The 19,694-nt window shown below is 39.9% G+C and overlaps 1 protein-coding gene across 5 annotated transcripts in view; it reads left to right on the top strand.

The window, feature by feature from the left end:
* MYO5A (myosin VA) overlaps window positions 1-19,694 on the top strand; it is a 712,580-nt gene that overhangs the window by 542,801 nt on the left and 150,085 nt on the right. For all 5 annotated transcript variants that reach the window (XM_086958311.1, XM_086958310.1, XM_086958309.1 and 2 more), the window contains exons 18-23: window positions 1,116-1,224; window positions 9,119-9,330; window positions 12,761-12,917; window positions 17,210-17,449; window positions 18,710-18,958; window positions 19,535-19,628. In XM_086958311.1, coding sequence (XP_086814437.1) covers window positions 1,116-1,224; window positions 9,119-9,330; window positions 12,761-12,917; window positions 17,210-17,449; window positions 18,710-18,958; window positions 19,535-19,628 — 1,061 coding nt within the window. The remainder of the gene's footprint in view (window positions 1-1,115; window positions 1,225-9,118; window positions 9,331-12,760; window positions 12,918-17,209; window positions 17,450-18,709; window positions 18,959-19,534; window positions 19,629-19,694) is intronic.

Below are 19,694 nucleotides of genomic sequence, written 5' to 3'. Positions count from 1 at the left end.
AATCTGTTTTCATTTATGCAACCAATTCAGTGATGTTTCACAGTGTGCCCACGGTGTTTCATAAATTGATGTTATGTTGTATCGAATTTCACGGAAATGTGCATAAAGAATTATGTCAGCCTGATAAAACACCTGCAGAGTAAATTGTAATTTGAAGAGAATTGTTTTTTACGATTAATAAGTTAATTGGTTGTTAATGTTGCTCCAAAGTAGAAAAAAAGAAGAGGTTGTAGGTCTTATGCTCCATAACATTGTTAGAGCATTTCATGCCACCATGATGGTAATGTTGATCCGAACGTGACAAAAAAGCTTACTTATCTTAGGACTGGAAATTTGACAGTGCGATCTTTCTCTATTATGAATCAACAATTAACTATAAGAGAAGTTTGTGTAATATTTATAAGCACGCTGTGGAAGGAGTTACTTTGCCTCATACATGCTTTTAAATATGATTTTTTAAATTGAATGTAGTATATTTTATGGTTTCCAGTTAGTCAGGATATTTGACTTATTCCATTATCAGTATCCCTTGAAATCTCTCCTGGACCGATCAAGAACATGGTAAGAGAAGTATCTGTTCAAAGATATACAATTCAAGTGTAAAAAAGTATATTTTCTCAAAACAGAGAATTTTACTCATTAGGTAGACATTACCCAGCTAGATGACCAATATGGTGAATAATATACAATATTAAAGTGCAGTATATGTTTTTACGACTATTCTGCCATTTATCAAAAGAAATAAAACTTCTGATTCAGTATAATGTTCATCCGAATTGAAGGGGGAAATAAAGAAAAAAACACTCTTGAGAAAATTGTTATATATTGTGTTATGCATTGAAAGTAGTTGCAAAAACACCAACATATGTATCTAATAGCAGATGAAACATAAAAGTATAAACAAATGTTTCTGTGCTTTTTTTTGTTTTTTTACCTTTTCTTTAATTGTAACTGCATCCAATGTTGAATAATAAGCACCTTTTTAAAAACGTTTGGCATTCATATTATGGATTTCTTTTATTTATATATGAAGGATGTTGTTTACTATAGTGAATAAGCACTGAAGAATGGCTGTAATTAAGAGATTTCATGAAAGGTTTGCCAATTCTACACAGGTGGACATATCAAGAGTTTTTTAGCCGGTATCGTGTGCTGATGAAGCAAAAGGATATCCTGAATGATAAAAAGCAGACATGCAAAAATGTGTTGGAAAAGCTGATTCTGGTAATAAAAATATAACTTCCTTTAACTTTCTTTATGTATTTTAATTGAACCCCAATTGCAGTAATTTCAAACATTGTATAACGGAACTTACAACACTTGTCTTGAATGTCATGTTGCAGACTGTGTTTCATACAGTTCAGAAACTGGATGAATAGTATTTGGCATATCTTTGTGATTATGCTGAATATTAGGCTATTAGGCAGAGTACATACATGGAGAGAACACAAATATTACAGATATATTAATATGCAGTGGGCACAGAAATATTTTGTTCATAAGAATACATTTGATGATTATCCTTTCTGACTGAGTACATTAAGCATGTAACTCTCAACATCTGAAAGTCATGTTTCGCACAATGGTAGTTTAGCACACTGGATAGTATCCCCCAATCAACTACGTATGGAAAGGCATAGCACATACCCAGGTGTGCCCCCTTGGAGGTTTGCCCCCTTGGATGTTCTCCCTATGAGGACTAACTCCAGCCACTGTCTCAGTTGGTGTTGTCATAGTTTGAGATTGCGAGACCTTTGGGGGAGAGCACACACCACAACCAATGTTGCTACTCTTATTCTAGGAGGGCATGTGAAGAAATTCAGCACATTTCTCAGAGATCAAGTGGAATATTTTGGGTCATAGGTAACCCTATACCATCCATGGGCTAAAGTTGAAGAGGTTCCCTTCTGGAGATGCGGAGAATCAACTACACTGACTCTGTGCAGCTTCTGCCTGGTATTGCACTGCTGGGTGGGTAAACTGGCCAAAAGTATAGGTTTCATCTGGGCATTCTGCCACAAATTGATGGGTATAATAGTGCTAGGATTGTATAATTCTGGTAACGAAAGGCACAATTTTCCAATAACTACATATGTGTGATGTCCTCTATTGTTTTTGATATTGTTAATTAGCATTTTTTTAGAGCACAGTCTGCCGTTTCTATTTCAATGTATCATTATCTAGTTATGATAATGCATGCAGAATGTAGTGTTACAAAAGAAAAAAAATATATAAACAAAAAATATAGGCCTATAACTACAGTCACTCTGGAAAACATGAGAATATACCTTGAGATTTGGTGCACGTCATAGTAATATAATTACCATTCTTCTGTTCCCAATAGTTTGGATAGCTTTCCACATTTGGCAACATTGGAGAATGTGCTTCATCATTTAAAAAAATGTGTGAGCATTTGGTGGGGTTTTGAGGAGGAAATGCATAGCATTACCATGTGTGCTCTAACCCACCCTTTGTTCTATGTATACCTTACCCTCCAGTTGCCAATATTCTGCCAATTAGGTATGCCTTGAACCTCAGAATATTATGACAGACAGGCCATGCTTTTTGTTTTTGAGTTTATTTCGCTCAGAGAAAGGCCTAGTGGAATCTGACTCTCTCTATACATAGGCGTCACTCTTGAGTATCTGTCATGGGAAGCTTGACAAGTCGCTCAGTCTCTAAGTCCCTCTTTTCAGAGATACTTGACTACTCCGGTAGTTATTGGGAAAGAAGGGAGAGCTTGTCTGGGACTGTTACCCATTGCTTTTCTAGTAACCTCTGTATTATAGTAGCAGTGTTAATGGGGGTACTTGTAGAGCGCACAGCTACCCAGGAAGAGTGTCCCGGCGCTAAAAGAACCTCCAGGCTGGAATGTTGCTATTGTGGAAGGGAAAAAAGCCTTAAGGTTGTTGCTGAAATAGCCACGTTTTCAGCTGCTTCCTGAAGGTGTGTTAGTCAGGCACCTGTCTGAGTGACAGCGGTAGAAGGTTCAACGCACGGGCAGCCTGGACTTGGAAGGAGCGGCTACCAGTGCGGGTGCGGGAAAACTTAGGAACAACCGCCTGCTGTCAGGCAGGTGACGTCAGGTTTCTGCTGGGGACATAGTGTAGAACTCTTTTTCTAATATAGTGAACTCCTGTACCATGTAAAGCCTTGAAAAACAAAACTAAGGCTTTAAAGCGATTTCTTTTTCGGACAGGAAGCCAGTGCAAAGCCTTCAGGTGAGGGGAGATCCAAGCTCTAGGTCCTAGAATGAGGACCGCCCTGGTGGCCCCATTCTGGACCACCTGAAGTCTACTCATTATGTACTCTGGGAGGTCCAGGAACAGGACATTTACACAGTCCAACCTGGAGACAATGAGGGTTTGAACCACAGTCTTCCTGTGGGTGATGGGTAATAAGGAGAGAAATTTCTCAAGCATTTGGAGGAGGCCAAAACAGGAACCAACAACTGCCTGGACTTGAGCTTTCATGGACAGTGTGTCATCCAGTTTAACTGTATTTACTGAGGTTAGGGGTGGTGACATGTCTGATGGCCACCAATGGTGCCATTCGTCCCAAGATGGAGAGCCAAAGAAAATTATCTCCGATTTCTCTGGGTTACATTTTAATTGATTCTCCTCGAGCCAAGTGAAAACCCCAGTAAGGCATTTGTTGATCTTCTCTCCTATAAAATCCTCGCCTGTATCACATGTGAACAAATGCTGCGTATTGTCAGCGAAGGAAATTATTGTTGCGCCACATGCTACAGCCATGGGAGCATGGGGGGCCATATATAGATTAAAAAGTGTATTGCTCAAAATGGAACCCTGAGGAACGCCCACCTTCGTGGGGGGAATGGGAGCTGCGAAAGGAGGGGACCAGACCACTTGGTGTCTATCCTCCAAAAAGGAGGAAAACCACCAGAGCACCGTGCCTCCCAGGCCGCACTCCTGTAATCTATGCAGGAGTAGGTCAAGGGGCACGGTGTCAAAAGCCATGGAGAGGTCTAGTAAAATCAGCACCGCTTTATCTCCATTATCTAACTCCTCCTTAATAGACTCAAAGATTTCAAGCAGGGCAGTCTCTGTGCTGAAAATCGATCTAAAACCGGACTGGCTCTGGTGGAGAAGATTGTTAGTTTCCACGTATTCTGTGGTAACTAAATTCACATATTTCTCAAGGAGTGGAGGCTCAAAGGAATTAATCTGTTCACTCCTAAAAATGTAGCGTACCACAATATTAATGATGTTCAGTAAGAGTTCTACAGAATCCTTTATACGGTGTCTGAGTAAATCTCATAGAGGGATTATGGATGTGAAAATCCTCCAGAGGTCCTGATTCCACTTAAATAAATGAGGAAAGAAACCATTTCTAGTAGACAATCTCTGTCCTGATCACACAGCACTTGGTCAAAGTTCAAGTGACCTATTGGCACCTGCACATTTTCTCCTCCTCTCGATAAGTCTTTATCATTGACATTATAAACATCTTACAAGATGAGGATCTCTGGGAGTTGAGCGTCGAAGGCCTTCATATAGATTTACCAAACTAGTTTAATCTATACTCATAATTTTGAAGAATATATTGTCCATCTTTTTTTTTGAAAGATTTTATTTTATTGTGTTTTAACATCCAGTACATAATAAGTTCAGTACTATGAATGTTTTATTACAACTTATCCATCCCTCCACATGTGTTATTCGACAGCAGGAATTCCGCTCAAGGGATTCATTAAGGACAAGAACATCAATTTTGTAAGCCCTGTCTAATTCCCCTTCTCCCTGGATAAACGCCTCACGTCCTAAAATAGGCATTCAAGTCCAGTGTGTGGTCTTTGTGTCCCTCCTCAGTTTCATCAAACCCCGCAAGGAGCAGGCCCCAAACCCCGCAAGGAGCAGACCCCGAACTTGCATGTCAGTTGCAGCCTTTTTGTCCCTTCTACACTGAAGGAGACACATCACTTCTCCTACCCCCTTTCTTCAACCCTGTTCTCTAGGGCCTAAGGGACCCATCCATGAAATGGCACCCGCCTTTTTGCCAGTAGCAGGGCCAATTACATACATTTCCACTTCATTTTTCTACCCGTTTGTTTCTTGATGTTTCCCAAATGACATTTGGTCTTGTCTGCATCCAGTGTCAGACCCTCAATATACTTGCCTTTGGACAACTAGTTCCCAGAAAGCACAGACAAGGGAGCAATGCAATGCCAAGTGGAAGAAGGTTGCTGGGCCACCCTGAAATTGGGGACATCTATCAGTCTTAGTATGATCTATTCTGTGCAGCAGGACATAGTGATGTATGTACAATGTACGTAGTGGAAATGTACAAGTTTGAACCGCGCATTACAAGTTCCTTGTGTAACCATTGCACAAATACCTTTTCACTGCGCTTCCTATAGCGGAGTACCAATTTCCTCTACCCTGGCCAGTTTTACCAGAAATGTGGTCCTTGGCTTATCAGCAGTCATGGCCCTTTACAGGTGGGATATCAAGTGTCTACCCCGTGTCCTAAACATGTCAGAGGTAGTAGAGACTTCCGGGTATGTTGGTCAGACACCCTGAACTACATCCACGATACTTGCGTACAATAGAAACTGACCCACATTGAAGGGTCCCTGAGCTGCTTCAAACGTAATGAACGTTTCATTGGGGTATAGGTTCCTCAACTACCCCCTCCCTCCAAGCACTAACGTCCAGCGTGGTGGTCAACTGGCAGAATGCTGGAAGGTCCCAGAAGTTGTACTCGCATGTGGAGGGAGTGCCTCTCAGTACCACTTTCACTCCATTGCTCTTATAACGAGTTGGTGTGCTTAGTTATGTATGGCACCGTGGAGCTACCTCTCCCAACACCCAAGAGCAGTGGTGGCAGCCACACTTCTCTGGAATCATGTACGGGCAGATCCTTCTCAGAGTTTCCATATCCGTCAACCAGTGTGCTGCATGTTGCAATTGGAACGCTAGATAGTACAGCTCCATGTTTTGTGATGCCAGCCCACCGCCCTCTATAGGTAGATAAAGAATCTCTCCGGAGACTCTGCCCCTAACTCTCGCTCACACCAGAGGCATCAGTGAGGGATGTAGGCGCTTGAACACTGCCATGGGTTCTGTGTACAGCAAACTGACCCAGTCTCTGAAACCTTTCCCGAAGCCTATTGCCTCCAGGACTGCAAATAGGTTCTGCCAATTCAATGTCAAACACATTGGCAATGTCAATTGATACCAAGGCTAATTCTCCTGCTCTGACTTCCAATTCATGCATGGTATGCATTAAATGCCCAATGTTCATGGTGGTGGTCCGGTCTGGTATAAAACTTTATTGGTCTGGGTGGACCAGCCAGGCAGCCAAAGGAACCAACCGCAATGTGCCAACTACACACAGGATTTTCATGTCAGTATTTATCATTGTTATTGGATGATAGGAGGACAGGTCCGATGCCTCAACACTGGGCTTAAATATCATTACAATGATACCTTCACGCATGGATGCCAGAAGCACCTTCCTTTCTAGGCCCTCCAGATAGACCTCGAGTAGACTGGGTGCCACCTCTGCATTAAAGGCCTGATAGAATTCAGATGTGAAGATGTCGTGTCCTGGCATTTTTCCAGTTGGGAGGGACTTTAGAGCCCTCTTACCCTCTTCCAAGATGGGGGGTGCGTCTAGCTCCTGTACTGCCACAGCTCTCAGCTGCGGCATCCATCTCTTCCATATATGAGTTTTTAGTGACTTGCATTTTTAGATCGTGTGGTCCCATTCCTACAAACTGCTCGTGTGTCCTAGGAAAGTCATGCGTTTTGGCATAACATACATCGTCGTCTGTAGTTCCTGCTTCACACCTGGCTACACTCATTCTTACTGACGTTAAGGAATTAAAACACAGAAATTTCACATCAGTCAGGTACAGAGGAAAGCAAGGAAATCATGTTGATGTCACTGTATTATAACTAGAGGTGGAAGTGTTTTGAAGTTAGTTTCTTTTGAGGCATTCTGTATCTCTCAGTGGCATGCATTTTACCTCCGTCTATCAACTATGCTTTTCAATTGGTGTGTTCACCACCATTTAATAAAGTGGCGATAATGAAAAGGTACAAGTCTTGCATGCATCCTAAGCAGACAAACCATCTTGACATACTAAGCCTCTGAGGCATAGCAAAGTCAGGTGGTACCCGGTGCGGAACATTTCTTGTCACCCCCGGCTTGACAAAATGGCAAACATTTTTTCCATTTTGTCATCCCCTTCAGTGATGACACTTGTCACCCCCGGCTTGACAAAATGGAATAAATATGTGTTTAAAACACATATTTTTGCCATTTTGTCACCCCCCCCTCAAATCCCCCCTCCCCTCAGTGATTTCACCCGGGGCGGCACGCACCCACTGCACCCACCTTCCTACGCCACTGCTTAGCCTGCAGGGGAGGGAGCCCCACACTACGGGTGCTTCACTCCCATTTATGTGCACTGGTGGTTCTTTGTCGTAATCCCTTCAGTGCTAATCTGCTATTCCTGACCACTCAATTGCCCTCCATTTCGTTCACACTCTTACCTTTCATTGCATTAAACCTGTACTGGATAGAATACAGAAAGATGAGTCTTTTTTTCTGGAATTCTACAGTTCTTCATGTATTAAGCTTTGTTTATTTTCCGTTGCTCTGAAACTCCAAAATATCCTGGGCAAGAAATGAGTTTGGTCAGTGTATTTTTAGGTCTCATCATCCAGTCCCAGAAAATGGAATGGACCAAGTCCTCTTGTGCAAAGGAATCAGACCAAAGAGTGCCTTTAACCATCCTAAACATAGAACTGAAATGAAACATAGTTCTAACAGCATCATCCGACATGGTTACCCACTAACACCCTGCAGAACACCAAACTAAAGATGTATCGGAGAATAAACATTTCAATAACATGTTCTTAGACAATCACCAAACCCTAATGTAATATGCAAGATGGCTAATAGGCATTCTAGATATTACAAAACTGAATTCAGCATGTGGGAAGGTCTTACCAGAGAGGAGCGAGGCAGAATGTGAAAATGCACAGATAAATGTAAAGTAGGAAGAAAGCAGGAGATGGATGAAAAAAGGCATTTGAGGACCAAGGGAAGGAAAGGCTTAAGGATTGCTATTAAAATCACAAGGAACGCACTTGCCAATTAAATTCACAGGCTACTCATTACTAAAAAGATAATAAATTATGATAAAAATTTGAAATAGAGGCAGGCACGTCATGCCGAAATCAGTTACAATGGTGCATTAAGTAAGAGAATAGTCCACCAAGTCAGGGCAACGGTTTTAGGAATGGGGTCTGCCCATGTTTTGCAAAGGCAGAGTACACTGTATGTAACTCGAAGCGTGGTACTATGTGCAGTCATGAAGTGAAACAGGTTGTTGGACCCTGAAATGCTATTTGACCCAAAGTATATAACTGCCAGTGTGCCATAAAGCCCCTATATTTTTCCAGATGTTATTAAATCTCGAAGATCTGGCCATGTTTAACACGCCTTTGTTTCTTCACAGCGTTCAAACATTTTAAATACAGCATTTTCGACCATCAATTGCTTCAGGTCAAGCGAAATTGCACAATATGAAACCCTTTGTGACTTTGACTTTACTTCTTTGTGTATACTTCTTGGATTTGGTCAGCTTTCTCTTTAAAAGGAAGCTGGAAAGACCCCCTCTTCCTCCCAGTGTGCACTGCCTGCCCAGGTCTTCTCCACCACCACTAGTCTCAGCATGCTGTGTTGAATGTCTAACCAAACAGTAAACACAATCATTTGCTGTGTTTTGTTTCAAGAGTGAGCCAAAAGGATGTCTGATTTCATTCTTTGCACATCTGTGGGAATTCAGCTTTTCATGTGCTTGTTAAAACTTATTCTGTTAATATTTTCATAGGATTACAAGGCCATGTTTATAACCAAATGTCACCAATCTATGCTGGATAGTGTAAAATTAAGTAGACGTTTATTGCAAGCATGAAGGCCTCTGTGTTCTTCTGCACTGATTTCAAAATCTGTTTAGGCATGAGACAATTTGGGCAAAATTGTGCATGGTCTAAATTTAGGAATTCATGCACAAATGATCTGTGTCGCATCTCTGTGCTTTTCTGCTATGATACTGATCATATGATTTCTTTGGAAATAGGACAAGAATAAATACCAGTTTGGCAAGACCAAGATTTTCTTCCGAGCCGGCCAAGTAGCTTATATGGAAAAAATACGCGCAGACAAACTGAGAGTGGCATGTATCAGAATCCAAAAGACCATCAGAGGCTGGCTAATGCGAAAGAAGTACCTGCGCATGAAGGAAGCCGCTATCAACATCCAGAGATATGTTCGAGGATACCAGGCGCGATGGTGAGCATAACAACTAAATGGTTTCCATTTGACTACAATATGAGTATGGTTTTGTATGCAAAACAACTTGTATCTGAAATATTTTTTTTAAACATTTTATTCATTTGTATAAAATAGCAACTAAGCAGTCCAAGTATAATTGTCAGTTAGAAAGCACAGAATGAACTTAAGCAAGGGGACTGACTAACCCGTTCTACCAATGCACATAGAATTCAGTAGGCAGTCACTGCAAGATTATAACTTTACAACATAATAGCACAGCCACATCCTCCAAAGCACGATCATGGCAACAGAGTATCATATGAGTACAACAATGCGTTTGTAAATGTGTGCTATGCATTTCAATGAGTGCAATATTTTCAGTTGGTGTACATTGTGCACATATATATTTCTACGCTGCTTGTTTTCAAGTATTTCTATACTTTGCAAGTCCAACCTAAGACCTCTGCGCAAGCAAAATAGTACTACTCTATTTTGAGCAAGGCATCAGGTGTATGCCCCGTATGCGATGTTTATAGACCATTAAATAAACCACACCATAGAATGTGGAACCGTATTTACTTTGACGTCATAGTATCTAACAATCCTTGGGCATGTCCAAACCATGTAGCACGGGCCTGCTCCTGGGGCACACATCCTTATGAGACAGATACATTTTATGTAGTACCATCAGTGTAACTCTGAGGTAGGTTCTGTGGAAGAAGCTGAATCGTGTGGGTTTTAAGGGAACATTGCTAATCACATTTCCTGCAAATGTGAATGCTCTAGGCCATTGTATTATGTCAGAGTAGCTTTGGGGCTGTTCTCACATATTAGGTTTTAGATTAATTATCATTTGCCTCTGTATCAGTCCCTTAGGATTGATGAGGTTAGGTTGGGGACCCGTGCTAGGCCAACCGGGCCGCTTTAGTCAGTATTGGATATATCAGAAACTGTCCCAGCTTATCTGCAACTATGACTATACTTAATTGAACTTAACAAATTTACCACTTTCAAACAGGTACCCCATATCCATGCACCCACACCCAATTTGTCACTATAGACTCTTCCTCTAGTTTCTGGAAATGTGGTAATCCCACAGTGGGCCTCCAGAGTAATAAGGGGTTTTCCTGATCACTTTTCTTGCATACAAGTCCCATGAAAGAAACCAAGTATGTCATACTGAACCCAACCTTCATCAGACAGTGAGTTATTTTAGTTCATGAGTTTCAGTTTCTAAGGGTTCTGATCATCATCTAGCCTACTCATTGGGTACCAGAACTGTGCCACAAGGTAAGTTAGATTAAAGTTAAGGAACAAAGCATTCCCCTTTGCTAGGAGAGCTTCAGTGCCCAAAGTGTTACCCTAGGTTGTTTACTTGTCCACATCAACGAGAATATCAAACTATTTAATTATTTATGTGTACATCTCACAAAAGGGACCTGGTGCCAAGTAATACATTGACACATCTTGGACGTATTATCTTGGGTAATATCACATAATGGCTTATTATTGACAGGATGAAGAGGAACAGAACGTTAGAGAATTATGTAATTCTACAATTACTCGCCCTGTACTTAAATCTAACATATCCTTGTGTGTATGAGCCACACAGACCATTCAAACCATTCAGAACTCTGCAGCAAGTCTCCTCCTCTGCCTACCCACCTCCAATTCACGGTGCTCCACTGACTCGATACATAAATGCACTCAGGTCAAATTGCTTACTCACACTTACAAGTTACTACACAATATTGGTCCCACCTACCAGAAAAATCACATTTCATTTCACCAATCACCCAGACCCGTCCACTCTGCTTGATGCCTACTATCATACATCACACACATTTAGACAAACAGGTCTCGAGGCTTCACCTTCTCGTACATCATATCTAAAGCAAGGAACAACTTCCCACCACACATCAGAGACCTTTTCTCTCTTCTTGAGTTCTGCAAGAAGCTGAAGCTTTTAGAATAACCCCCTCTCCCCCTTATGAGGCTAGGGTACTGCTTCACCTCTGCTCGGCCCCAGGTATCCCTCCCAGGTGAAAGCACACACTGCAATTACATATAACGTAACATAACATATTACAGAGTAACCAAATTCATCTGACTGCTTCAGCAAATGTTACATAGCATAGGTCTGATCCCTCAAGTAGGTGACTTCTCTAAAATAGGTGATAAATGATTAATGTCACCCACCTGAACACTCAGTTCCCTAATGCATTGGCTAAGTATTGACAGTTGTGGTTTCATGTAGCTATCTGCAAAATATTTGGGAGAAGCCCATGAAATCAAAATCCTGCGAGAAGTATTTGCAAGTGGAACACCTTTATCCCTCAGGAAGAATTTCACTGAATTTTGCAGTTTTGCACAATTTTGAGGATGGTGTCCCCACCACATCTGAATTAGCAAACCACCACCAACCGCAATAAAACAACACAACCCACCTTTTTGATATCTTTATAATATTGACTTTTTGTGATTTTTAAAAATGTTTCTTTCTCTCAATACAATGAAAAAAACCTAAGCAGGACTTTGAGGAGGAGGTCCCACCTTTTTAATTCTCTAGGATACCACAACTACTGAGGACTAAGTACAGTTTGACATGTGCTACATGCCCTAGGTTAAGGATTGTATTTCTGTGAGGGAAGAAACTGAACTGATCAGAGTGGATCACTTCTATAACCATAAGCATGCCATTTTAAAGGGTCTGGTAAGAATGTTCACATCAACATTAATTATGGGTGTTGTCTGTATGATTTACAGGCCTTAGAGTCATTTGAAAGTTTAGGGACTACTACACCACAGCTTCCTTCTTCAGATCCAGTTCTTACGTCCACACACAGAGCCACATGGTTCATTTCAAGTTATTTATCAGCAGTTACATTTGAATTGCACTGATAAAGCTCTGCAGGGAGCATAATAAGAGCCCAGACTCCTATCCTGCTCCATATCATGGATTGAGACTAGAGATTAACATTTCTGACTGCTTCAGAGTAGGTCTATGGTCAAATGATTATCTCGGGTATATGTCCATTTGTTCCAATTCAGGATAGGTTGGTTTAGGTATATAAATGCTGCAGATACTATTGGAATACATTCGTTAATGGGCCCCTCCCTTTTGTAGGCATTGTCAATAACAATTATTAATTGACAATGTATAAAATATTGTGGTGAGGTTTTCACCTTTCTTCAGTCATGCAGGTATTTTGTTTCTTAGCTATGTCTCCATTGCAGTCTGGCAGCTGGGTGGCATGTACTTCAGTTGTAAATCTAAAAACATACAAATAAAAGTTTCAAACAGATTAAATTATCGTTCCTGATAAAACCAAAGTAGTCTCTAGGAAAACCTTTAATGCAATACGAAAATTAGATAAATTGTATGTGCACTTTATTTGTTCATATTCAAACATGAAGCTTTCTAACAGTTTTTCATTGTTTTACTTAGCTATGTCCAGTTTCTACGCAGAACCAGAGCAGCTATCATCATTCAGAAGTTCCAGCGAATGTTTGTACGTCGACAGAAGTACCGACGAATGCAAGCCTTCACCATTGCACTTCAGGCTCGTTTGCGGGGATACGCAGCCAGGAAGCGCTACCAAGCTGTGAGTGTTGTCATAGATATGTTAATTGGAGAGTTCTACATGTTGTTTGGAGGTGGCTCTACTAAGGCCCAGCTTATCTCTGCTTTCACCTACTTAAACATGATACATCCAGGATTACTGTCTAGCGGTATTGGAAATGTTTATTACCTCCCCCTGCATATATTTAAATAATATGCAAGTTAATTAGCACTGGCTGTTAAATATACAGCCTGTGCAAAACTTACATAAATTAGCAGATACACAAATACTGGTTGTTGGTTGAAATGTGCTAAAAGCACAGCAGCTGGGATAGGTCCCTTGCTGGAGAGAAAGGACATGGAGCATAACTCGAATGTTTAGCATAAACAGTACTTGTTATGGATGCTGGTTGTGGGGGTCCCATATTGAGACCATCTCAAATCTGATTTTAAGTACAATTTTAATACTGCTGCCTTTATTCTCACTACCTGTTCCATCATATGGGACGTTTTTAGACCGTATACCCCTGTTGGTTATATTCATGTGTAAAGTATTACTTTCTTAACCTAAAGCTACAAATAATGAATTGTTTTATGTTTTACTTCTTCAACTATATTCTTCAACTATATTGTGGTGTTTTAGTCATCTGTATTTAAACAAAGTCTATTTTATCAGTAGCTGGTGACTATCCTGTGTTATAGATGTCACTATAATTTATACTGACTGCCTGGTTACATTAGTTACTGTGGGTGACGTTTATTTTAAGAAACAGGGTTGTCCAATGGTTGGCACAGAGGGCTGGAGCCATTGCAGGTTTTCAGGATAACCACTCCTTAAGTCATGATGCCATTTCTTCCTCTTCACCAATTAATCTTGCATGGATAGCCTAAAATTCTGGTATGGAGCTAGACCACATGGACATATCCTGGAGCACTGGACACTCAGGATGGCTAAGTAATCAGAAGAATAAAAGTAGAGAAACAAAAAGTCACAGGTCAAAAATGTTGAGCAACGATCCAAGAGAAAATCACATAAGTAGAAAAACAGAACTATGCATAGTGGCAAATCGTTTGTCTTTGCTTTTAAAAGTTATTAAGGAATCAATAATGTTACTTAGTTGGGTAGTATATTTCAAGTAGTGCTGCTGCTAGAAGTGGTTTAAACATTTTGAACTAAAAATGATAGCCACAGTGGCACTGATATCCAGATATAGACTGTAGACAAGAATTTACTTGTTCGATTGAGAATACCGTTGTATGTCAGCCCTGTGTAAAGGGAAGCAAATTGTATGTCAGCAAACCCCATTTCTCCTTCTGTACTTGAAAACTTTCATGTCCAACAGCATTATTGGCATATGGTTCTGGTAGTTCCTTGCCAAAAGACTTCTTGCAATAAAGCCCTTTTTGACTCACTTATTTATTGTAAATACCAATACTTTTGTAACAATTGTAATAGCATGATCTAAAACAACACTGACCAGTAGATTCTCTAAATATGCGTTTCTTTGTAGGACTTCTAGATCTCATTAGTTATGTACTCCTAGATTTCGGATGATTATTCATCAGGGGCTCTGATTAGGCCTATTAAGTGTGATATCTATTCCAGTATTGATGATTTTGATGATAATGAGGATTCAAAATTTATGAAGGTTAATAGATATCCATTGGGAGTGTTCCATCTCTAGGATGAAAACTGGTGCAGAAGAATTATGTAGAGAAAAGTTAAGTCTTAAAAGTTTTCTAAAAAAGAAGCACATCCCTAAGTTAACTTCTAAGGTGATAAGTAAACGTATTCTAGGCTTTTGGGATGACTTTAAAAACGCTCTACTACTACCTCACAATCTGCTGGTGGTTGGCACAACGCTCAAAGACTCACAAGAAGATCGGTAATTCCATGATGTAGTATAGCTCTGATGGGACAATTCACAGAATAAAAGACTAGTGTTATGCATGGCCCTCTGTTAAATTATCCTTCACTTCAGAAGCACCCTTTTTATCGCAGAGAGCAAGAGGATATTTACTAGATGAGATGTATTTATGCCTACAAAGAACAGAAATCAGGCATGCAGTAGCATTCTGAATATGTTGCAACTTTGTCAAAGATAAATAGGTAGGATACATAAAGTGGGTTCATACACAGTAGGCAGGAAGCAATCACTGTCTGGACCATAGTTTGAGAAGAGCTAATAAGAAGCAGAAGAGTTTATATAATATTTTCCAATTAGAAAAACAAAGTAAGAGATACACTATAGGTTATATGCACATAGTATAGATGAGGGAGGGTTTTTAATATTTGATGGTGACCAAAAGTCAGTCAAGAAAGATGTGGAATGTCCCACCACTGCCACCTACACCCTATTTCTATTTAAAACTTAAAGAGTTCAGAATAATCCAAACATTCCTTAATCAATCCTGAAATCAATCTTGGCATGAAGCTGAGCTCATCATTTTTGAGATCACAAGCTAAATTCAAATTGAAGGATCTTATCAGTGTAGCTTAGTTGTGTCAAGAAGGTGACTGATATGAATGTTGTGAAACCAACTACGTTCAGTTCCCAAGAAAATACTTGAGCCATGCCAGTGGGCTGCCTTTCATCCCAATTGAAAATAAATTGCAGGACTTCAATATTGAAATTTCAAGTGCTCCATAATGGAGTCGTAGCAGGCTACGAATACTAGTACAGGATCTCTGCCAATCATAATGTCTATCTTTCATTCTTCTCTTGAAAGTGTATATATTTCTTATGTAGCTCACAATTTTTACTGTTGCTCAAATTCCTTTTTTGAAGTGCTTTTGTATATTGTACATTGTGTTTGTTTTCCCCAGTGCAAACACTTAAAACTAAAGTTATATCATTTCTTAATCTCTTGAATGCCAGTAAGTCTGAAATTCTGCTGTTCGGGAGGGACCATTAATGTGGTCTTAGCAATATTGGCCTGATCGACTAAAACCAGCATCCTCGCCTAAAGAGGCAGTTAAGAATCTCTGTGTTTGGATTGACAGTGGTCTCTCCTTTGATACCCAATCTAAATCAGTAGCAGGGACCTGTTTTGGGCTCCTCCGAGGATTAAAACCTCTACTTGGCTTTTTTTATTTGAAAAACTTGTCAGACCATTGTTCAGGCCACTAACTTATCTAGATTGGACTATGGTAACTCTATTTGTTTAGTCGCCAACAAGTCCAGTACCCGACATTTGCAGAGAATACAGAACGCAGCAGCCCGTATTCTCTTGGCACTCCCGAAAACTTGCTCTGTGTCCAAATTTCTACCTAAACTTCATTGGTTGCTAGTAGAAAAAATAATTCTGTTCAACCCACTATGTGTGGCCCACAGAATTCTGACTCAGCAAGCACCACCAGGGCTGGCTGATCTACTAGCCTTTTATGTTCCTCAGCGTTCTATACACTCAGCTGACCAAGGGCTGGCTTGCATTCCCAGAATCTTAAGAGCAAGAGCTGGTGGCTGCTCTTTTAGAATGCTTGCGGCCAGACTATGGAATTCGCTTCCAGCCTCTATCAGAGGGATTCAGAGTCATCTTGCCTTTCGCAAAGCCATAAAGACCTGGCTCTTTCCGGCCTAAACTCCCTTCCACCTTGACAGCTTCTAGTCTTTGGTTGCGCTGGGACGCTCCGTTGCTGGGGCAGCCATGCACATTACAAATCCGAAAATAATAATCCCTGCCCCTCAGGCAGTATCAGGATTTAGACGAGAAGCATAGATTAAATTGGCTAGTCTAGCATAATTGAAATTGAACACTGCTTTATTGATTGGCATTTTTGTTTATTTAAATATTTATATTGCAATCTTTATTTAATTCAGTCATTTTGTATTTCCAATGTAGGAAAGTCTGTCAGGTTTAAATGAATAGAAAGAAAACGTATTTCTGTATTCCTGTAAAGTAACTGAAGAACATTGTATATTAGGTTAAACGTTATGGGTATAGTTATTTTTATATCTTTGAAGGGAATGTTGTTACCCTACAGTTGGAAAATATGTCAAGTGGATAGTCCAACCATCTTGCAGTTCGATGACCAAATCCTTTAAGCCACGTGCAGCATGTGTGTCATGCTTTCCTTATTTTATTTGAAAATTGTAAAATATAGCATCTCGGACCTATTATTTAACCTCTGCTTGTAACCTTCCTGCAATGTCTTCTTTGAACTTTAATGCACTGATTTCCTTTCGATATTTCCTGATATCGTTTGACCTTAATTTGGCATATGATTTGCTCAGTTAAATTAATGTATGTATTTTGCCATTGTGTGGAAGAGACCACAGTTTCAGTGTTAAAGTATTAACCTCAGTGAACTGGTTTCTCTTTTTCAAAACCCAGATGCTACGGGAGCGCAAGGCCACAATTATTCAGAAGCATGTGCGGGGTTGGTTGGCTCGTTCCACCTACAAGAGGAGCTTGCGTGCAATTGTCTACCTTCAGTGCTGCTGCCGCAGGATGATTGCCAGGAGAGAGCTCAAGAGCCTGAAGATCGAAGCACGTTCAGTGGAGCGATACAAGAAGCTAAATATTGGCATGGAGAACAAGATCATGCAGCTGCAGCGTAAAATTGATGAGCAGGTACTCAATGTCACATGAATACATTTACTCTGTTTGTAAAAGAGTTGCGCAAGATCTATGCTAAGTAGGTATATGTAGACATAGAATACCAATATAAAGACAGAGGAACCTGACCAATTTTATCTATAGGAGTGCTGGTTGGCTCTTTATTACATTACAAACACTAATTGTTTAAACCAAGAAAAACCTAATGAAAGATTTGCTTTTAACATACTTTGTCTAGAGTGCCACAACATTGGGGAGCCAGCTTGTACAGGAGGGGTGTTTCAACATTGAACTAATGGTGCCATGCTAGAATGTCAGAATACCACATGAGATATTTGTGTACAATACATCTAAACATGAATTATTGACTCTTTATCTTCCAAACATGGCATTAATCTGACCCTCTCCCGGACCAATGTTTGATACGTCTTATCTACAGACTCTTTAGTTGGTGGAGCACAATTTTATTACTAATGCATTTAAACCCTAATTTCATAAGCTATACCAAAAAATTGAGAAAATCATAATGTGAGTGCTGCCATGAGATGATAGGAATGATTGTTGGGGGGGGGTGGGGGGGGGGGGAATAGAGCAAGACAGGTAACACAGAGGTTCTGAAGTGTTGAACTATTTCATCCCATATGCAAAACTTAAGATGTAGATTTATAATACTGTAGACATAATTACTGTATCTGTCAATATCCGACATTGGTATTATTTGATGCTCCATGGATGTATGTGTACAGCGCTGTGGCACAACGAGTTAACTTTGATCAAGTTGTACCCACAAATGGGCAACGTTTGGGCAAATTTAAAGCAAAATGCAGTGAAGTAGTAAGCATATCATTAATATAGGTAAACCGAGTTACAGGCACATGTGTTCTGTTACCAAAGAGGTCTTCTTTCAGGGGTTAGATACGTATGTAGAAAAGGCAATATGCCTCGACTGACTACATCCGTGTCACTCTTCTTTGATCTTCATGTGATTTGCTTTATACCATCTGGATTGATAGTTTGAATGCCTGTGTGTTCTATTTGACAGTATGTCATATTCATACATCAATGATCAAATCTTTGAACAATCATGCAGATATAATGGCAAAAGGGCATGACAGTCTGTGGCAAGTTTATGCAGAGTATCAACCAACTAATTGCTAACATTATTATGTTAGAATACTTCACAGAATGCTGTAAAGTGACTTAAAAAACATAAATCTCTTGCAAGGTACATTTCAACTTTTGTAATTGTTTTCGTATCTTCCTTAATTTTAAAAGAATAGAGACGGTAAATCCTTACTGGAGAGGTTCAACAACTTGGAGATAACATATCGAACAGAAACTGAGAAGCTGAAGAGTGATGTAGACCGGCTCAGGTTAAGTGAGGAAGAGGCTAAGAATGCTACAAATCGACTCATTAGCCTTGAAGATGAACTAGCCAGGCTGAGGAAAGAGTTGCTTGAAACTCAGACCGAGAAGGCGATAATTGAAGAACAGGCAGACTCCTACAAAAAGGAAAGCGATCTGGTAAGCCTAATCCAGAGTCTTTCAGAGTAACCTGTGGATTATTGTAGACTTTCATTTGGCCCATAAGGTATTGGTAGATTGTTGTTAGCCTTGGATATGTATATAGTTCAGTACCAGGAAATATAAGTGTTTAAAGAAAAATTACATTCTCCAATATATGTTTCACTGTAATTGTAGTAGCAATTAGCACAGGAACCATTTACAAACAATATAGTTGTTTGACAATAAATTGTTTAAGAAATGATCGTACAGATTATCAGTGTGACTTTTGCAAACATTTGATTAGATGCGGGGGATTTCTGAGTTGTAATTTATCAGGGAATTAAATTGCACTTAAAATAGCATTTAAGATGGGACCAGATTTGTCAAGTGACATGCCCTTTACACTTCAGAGATCATCTTTGCCATCATTTCAGTTGTGTATTGTTCTCGAAATTAGAAAAATGTGCGATTTATGTTTGAAATCATCAGTTAATGAATAACAAAAAGGGTAACTCTCTGCTATTCTAGATCTTGGTGTGCAGATTCAATTCTAGATGCCGGTTTAAAGATAATAACTTCAATTATTTTCTTTAGTTGATTTCAGACCTTAAAAATGAGAATGTATTGCTGAAGACTGAAAAAGACGAACTGAATCAACTAATTCAAGACCAAGTCAAAACTATGACAGGTTGGTGACAAACTGTAGTTTATGCTTTGATATAAGACGGAATCACAGTTTACATTTTTTCATCAA

Source organism: Lissotriton vulgaris, chromosome 2_1 (genome assembly GCF_964263255.1).
Source record: "Lissotriton vulgaris chromosome 2_1, aLisVul1.2, whole genome shotgun sequence".
Taxonomy (NCBI): Eukaryota; Metazoa; Chordata; class Amphibia; order Caudata; family Salamandridae; genus Lissotriton; species Lissotriton vulgaris.
The sequence above is the reverse complement of the archived record's forward strand: the minus strand, read 5'-3'. Positions and strand labels throughout refer to the sequence as shown.